This window comes from Propithecus coquereli, unplaced genomic scaffold, assembly GCF_000956105.1.
Source record: "Propithecus coquereli isolate 6110/MARCELLA unplaced genomic scaffold, Pcoq_1.0 Scaffold32, whole genome shotgun sequence".
NCBI classification, from domain to species: Eukaryota; Metazoa; Chordata; class Mammalia; order Primates; family Indriidae; genus Propithecus; species Propithecus coquereli.
In genome coordinates this window covers 3,920,551-3,926,851 of record NW_012148841.1, presented here as the reverse complement: position 1 = coordinate 3,926,851, position 6,301 = coordinate 3,920,551, and the positions used below count along the sequence as shown (strand labels likewise).

General features: G+C 39.0%; 2 protein-coding genes across 2 annotated transcripts in view; one reads left to right on the top strand and one right to left on the bottom strand.

The window, feature by feature from the left end:
- FGL2 (fibrinogen-like 2) overlaps positions 1-1,694 on the bottom strand; it is a 4,177-nt gene extending 2,483 nt beyond the window's left edge. The window contains exon 1 of the mRNA XM_012650345.1: positions 993-1,694. Within this exon, the coding sequence (XP_012505799.1) occupies positions 993-1,605 (613 nt within the window). The 5' untranslated portion in view covers positions 1,606-1,694. The remainder of the gene's footprint in view (positions 1-992) is intronic.
- Positions 1-6,301, top strand: part of CCDC146 (coiled-coil domain containing 146) — a 165,436-nt gene that overhangs the window by 50,189 nt on the left and 108,946 nt on the right. The gene's annotated exons all lie outside the window — the stretch shown is intronic.

Here is a 6,301-nt window from a genome sequence, read left to right as displayed (position 1 = left end):
AGCATGCCTGAGGTATTGCTCCAATGAAAGTGATCTCTACATGTCCCTTCCACCTCACACTCATAGTAAATAGAGGTCTGATGCAGAGATGGCTTTCCAAAGTGTAACAAGACCACCTGCAGCAGTCCCAGGACCTCAGGCAGAAAGCCACAGTTTGGGGGAACCAATGCCATTGTTAGTTCATGGGCAGAGTAGGTAGTTATATCTGCGGTCCTCCACATATATTTATTAAAGTTAATTCAAGTCACTTGGATGGTGAGGATGAGTTCTATTTTTATATCCTTGAATTCTAGCTTCAGGTAAAAGAGATAGAAATAAAAATGTATTCCTTCCCTTAAGTGGCATGCCAAAACTCTCTCCTTAAAACATTTTTCTGCCACTAGTTCTCAAAGCAAAAAGTTTTACATCCACATGAAGCTGATTTTATTCCATCTACACAATCTCTCATTTTTACTAGCTATTTGGGATTATGAACTAAAGATTACTTTCTAAAATCTTTCATGGATTTCTTGTCCTTTTCTTGTGGCTGACCACAAGAAAAACTGATTTCCAACGAACAAAGCACAATCGCAAACACTGCCTTATCTTTATTGTTTTCAAACACCTCAGTGAAGAGATAGATAAGTTAAATGCACTAAAACATTAAGAAAGTCTCTCTCTCTCTCTCTCTCTCTCTCTCTCTCTCTCTCTCTCTCTTTTTCTTTCCCCCCACCCCCTTCTGCTTGTGTGTCGGTCTGGCATTGGTAAATCAAATCTTAAAGTCGAAAGTGCTTTCTTATGGCTACAGAACTAATTATGATTTTTATAATTAGGTCATATGTCATTTCTGTGGTCACATTTGAGAAAATATGTTTTTCCGGTACACCTTAATGAATAAAAGGCTTGTTGAATCTGTCATCTACTTAACTTATTTTCTCAGGTTAATGTTTATAGATACTGTCTAGCCATATAACATCTATGAACATATGATAAGAAAACATTATTATACATACCCGGACGTGACTGTATTTGTTCTTGGCTGGGACACTTTGAACATTTGCCATCCAAACTATTGACAACAAATGTTAGGTTTGCCACTTTGCTATCAACATAATTTTCTATGTTGTTCATATTCACAAGATTCAGCTTCTCCAGGCGACCGTGAAGTACATCGATCTCCTCTTTTGCATTCTTTAGTTCGGAGGACAGCTTGTTAACCTCGCTCTCTAATTCTCTCACTCTGTTATCACCAGCCTCTCCCGGGGTTCCCGTGCCGGGTAACAGCAGTCCAGTCCTGCCTGGGTCTCTGTTGTCGTCAGCCTGCAGTTTGCAGTCTTGGCAAGATTTCTTTAGGCTATTTACGATTTCCTTGAGGTTCTGGACTTCTTTGAACACCTCCTCGATCCTGCCGAACTGCTCCGGGAGCTGAATAGCCAGCGGGGGCAGGTTCACCTGGTAGGGACACTGCCCTCCCTCATCGCATTTCCCCCTGCTTTCTAGTCTCACCGGGCAGGCGTCCTTTGCTCTTTCATCTTTAATTTCCTCTGTTTCATTGTTTGCCACCACCAAAAAACCGCAAGTGGCCAGGACGGCCAAGCTCAGCCAGTACCAGTCAGCTAGCTTCATCTCTGCGGCGCTGCTCGCCCCAGCAGGGAGCGTGCAGGGCTGGAGCCGCTTTAATAGTGGCAGCTGCCTGCCTGAGTCAGGCTTTCTGTGTTCCCAGAAAAGGGCGGGAGCGTTTGCATCACAAGTTGCAGAAACGCACAGGAAGAAGAGGTCGTCCTCATCAAATGCACTTTTGCCAAAAAAACTTAATTTATTCTCAATCAAAATAATATGCATCAGAATTATTGTAGTCAAGTTGAATGCACATAACAACATTCACGTTCATGGTTTATAAAGCACAAGAAAAGTCTTGCATTTCGAAAATAATTTGGTATATGTATGTTTGAAGTAAATCATTTAATTATACTTCGTTGAAAAAATAGTTCTTAAAGATCATAATTAATGTGCTGGTTTTCCAAACTGTTTGAAGAACAGAAATGTTACTAAAATAAAAACAGTCCTTTTTTCTTCTTAGAATGGGGCATTGAGGAACCTGTATTTTCTTCATGTTGGACTTTCAGGTGAAATCTTAAGCACTTTTAAAAGTTTCTAAATATTAGAAAGTGCAGCTTTCTGAGTCTTGCAATGGACTTTGACTTCATCTATTTGAAAAAGAAGAAAAGTAGTAGAGGAAAAAAGTGCTGCTTTCTATTCCTTTGACCATAGCATAGTGTATATAAATATCTAATCACCTAAAACATTTAAAAGCACATCATTGTCTTCCATCAACACCAGTAGCTGCCTCCTTTGCCTGTCACCATTCTGTAATTGCAGTGGCATCTCTGAGCTGTTCCAGTCTGTTCTGATGCTTCTCCCGACGGCAGTGTCTCTGCCTTCCCTCTCCAACGGCAGCCTGGACAGGCAGGCCTCTTGCTTCTGTCTCCACCTGCTCTCTAGGCCACTTGGTATATCGCCATGTTCAAAACATGTCAGCACTAGTGACAGTTTTCAAACTTTTCTCCTCAGAGACTGAGGGCAGGAAGGGGGGACCAGCTTCAATTAGAGAAACCACCTCCTTTTAATTTGTTTTGCATATCAACATGTCATGTCAGGTGTCTTATTAAAGAAGGATTTTATTGCTTTAAAAATAATTTCAAAATGACCGACATGAATAAAAATCCACATTCTTTATTGTACTGGTTAAAACACTCTGTAATCTATCTCATATTTATCTCTTTAACCCAATTTCCTGTGACTTTTCTATATACCCCCTTCATTCTAGCCAAACCCTGTTCATGTTCTTGAAATGTAACAGGCTCACTTTAAACTTCCACGACTGTATCTACTCTTGAATACTCAGGAGACCTGGCTTCCAACTCCAGATTTACCTCTGATTGTAAATTTAGATCATTAACTTTACTGAGCCTTTGTTCTTGCACCTGTAGCAGCGAAGTTTATCTATTCTTCCTTCATACAGGAATGACAGTTACACAAACTTTGAGTGCTTACGGGGGAAAAAAATGCAATATATAAATGTAACATTCTTTCCAAACTAGTTTGTCAAACAAGTCCTACACACCTTATGACTCATTTTCCTTCATCTATTTACTGCATTTTAAAAATCATTTGTTTTTCTTCATTCCATTCAATGTATTCAAACCAATTTTAGATAATTTTTAACTTTCTAGCTAAAAATATCTACTTAATTTCCTAATTTCATTTCTTTCTCCTCACCCACTTTCAAGCTGTGATACTCCCCGTTGTGAGGTGAGAAATAAACGAATGATTAGATAATTTTAGAAAGAGAATGGTGATAATATAGGTTAAAAATATTTTATAAAAGGGAAATATATAGGAGTGATGTTTAGTTTCTGGTACTTTATTACATATTCTTGACTGGTTAGGATATAAATCCTTATATTCAGTTAGTTAAGTATTTATTAAGGATCTCCTGTATACTTAGCACCACGCTATAGCATATGTAAGATGCGTGCCATAGCTGCTTTTGTTCACTCATTCATTTATTTCTTCATTATATATTGAATAAGCACCCTCTGCATGCGAGACTCTATTCTAGGCACTTGGGCTATGCTAGTAAACAACCCAGACAAAAATCCCTTTTTCCTTCATAGAACGGGGCATTGAGGACCTTGTATTTTCTTCGTAATGGACTTGCATGTGAAATCCTAAGCACTTTTAAAAGTTTCTAAACCTAATAGAAGTGCAGCTTTCTGACTTTCTTGCACTTTGGGGTCATTCTTTAAATCAGAGATTTGCTTTCCAAGCATTGCTGTTGATTCTTGAGCTCTGCACACTGCTCTTAGCCAAGGGCCAATGGCATAGTTCCTCCTAAAAAGCTTGGATGTACTTGGGGAACCAGCTCTTGTCCTTTCAGGATCTATGGGCAATTCCCCGAGTAAAGGTAGAGAACTGCTCTATTAACCAGTTTCACTGACACTTAATAAGTCATCCTCTGGGTTTTCAATTTAAAAAAATCATTGGCCACTGACTACAAGGCAGATGCTAAGTGACTACCACATGAGAGGCTAAACTCGCCTAATGAGTTTATAACCCACGGGGGCAGAAAGTGTTGTGCTATCTTTAGAATTACTGTTTGTACTTACAGATGAGCAAAAAAAGGACTCAGAGCAGTCAATGACTTGCTTGGTCATTTAACAGTTTTTAGTTTTGGTTTCACAGTTTTTGAGAGACAGAGCTGGAATCTGAATCTGGATCTGACTCCAAAGTTCACGTCTTTTCTCTCGTGCCACACTGCCACGTAGGAGGAAAGATGATATGGGGAAGGTGTATTAGAACCATGTGGAGAGCCTGGGGCTTACATCAATCGTTAGATCCATGGGGAGACACTGGAGGTTTTTGAGCAAGGAAAATAGAATCCTTTCCCTCCGCCGCCACCCCCAGGACCACGTTTAGGAATGAATCTTTGCTAGAAACCAGTGGGAAGTGGTGCTCTAGGTGAGAGGCAGTAGTGTGGCAGCAGACACCAGGTGACACGTTGAACTGGTGTGGTGGCAGGAGGGTGGTAAAGGGGATGCAGACGTTATTGCCAGAGAGTGGTAGAAGCCATAGGATCAGATAAGCCATTAAAAAATGGAAGGAGAGGAGAATGGAGGGAGAACTCTGAAATATGACTGTGATTGCAATTAAGTAATGTCATGATAATGGTGGAGCGGGAACAGTAGGTTTGGGAGAGTGTAGTATTTCCATTTTCATTCAGTACATTACATTTTAAGTATTGACACGCCACCAAATAGAAATAACCAGGAAACAGTTGGGCTTCTGGGTATGAAAATCAACACGGAATAGATGTGGATGTCAATTTGAAATCACAGGAACCAAAAGGAGGGTCAAAGAATTAGGACGAAAACCAGGAGAGGACAGGAGAGCCATGAACACCAGAGTAGGTGATTTCAAGAAGGAAGAGGCCATCAGAAAATCAAAACCTGAAGAGCTGACTTCCTTGTCCTCGAGTCCTGTGGAATTCCCATCCCCTGACTTTGTCTCCTCCCTCTTGCTGAAAGCCTTTCTGGATTCTTTTATGCCAAGCTGCCCTGACTCCTAGTATTGGCTACTGATTCCTCATGGCAATGTCAGAATCTTCTTTTCTATCCCAAACCTGCCCTCAACCCAGCACTGACACATTATATTCCCTCATGGATATTTTTTTTCAAATCTAAACAAATTGTTTGATACCAAAACATGATGGGATTTTAAAGTAGCAAGATTTATTTCTATAAGTCATGTATGAAAATTACTTTCATTGCCTAAATTCACAATATGTTTGGAATTTTTTTTTGATACAAAGTATATTTGAGAATCTGCATTGTCTATACCTCAATCAGATTTCTAAAGTAAATTCGTGTTTCCCCCAATATAGTTTTTTGAGAGAAACACTTTACATTTCTATTTGTACCAAAGTAAATAAATTTAATGACAATCGTTATTTATAGTATTGAGATCCTTTCGTTGATATTAAGTTTATTAATTTAACATATTTGTGGTTTCTGATTTATTAAGTTCAGGAACCTTTGATTATTCCTTAGGGAGTATGTGCTTTTCTGATAAGAACATTAAAACATTCACTTTTTAAACTACTTGATTTGAAACATCAACAGTAAATAATGTTTATTTTAATATTCCCTAGAGGTCTTAGTCCTTATTCATTATAAATTTCATGGGAAGAACTTTAAACAAAATCATGATTTCAGCAACCCAGAGAGAGATCAAGAATTTTCTGATTGTGGCTAAAGCTAGAATAATAGTTGGTAGGTTCTTTGGTATGTCTTGCAAGCTCTTCATTCTGGCATAGATGAAGAGATTCAGACTAGAAATCCCTGCACTATGGACCTGCCATTAAAGATCTATTATGTGAATCCTTAAGGCTTCTAGACCAACTGAAGTATAGGGCAGAAACAGCCAAAGATCCACTATTAACGAGACCACAGAACACCCAGTTATTTGATGTGCTGATGGCCCAGGTCTTCAGCGGGTCTTCAGTGTCTAGGGATTCTCAGGTTAGAATTCATGGAACTGGAATATTCTATCAGAGTCTTGGAATGTCCATCAGTCAATATCTGTCAGCAAGATCTCTTTTTATTACATACTCCACACCAAGCCAGGGATCATGGAGGATCCAAGAGGTTCATGGGACATGGCATCTCATTTTACTGTCATCTCCCTAAAATTTTAGAGACGTAGAAAGTTTTATATAAGCAATGTTGAGGAAACAAAATATATTTATTTTTATTTCTTTTTT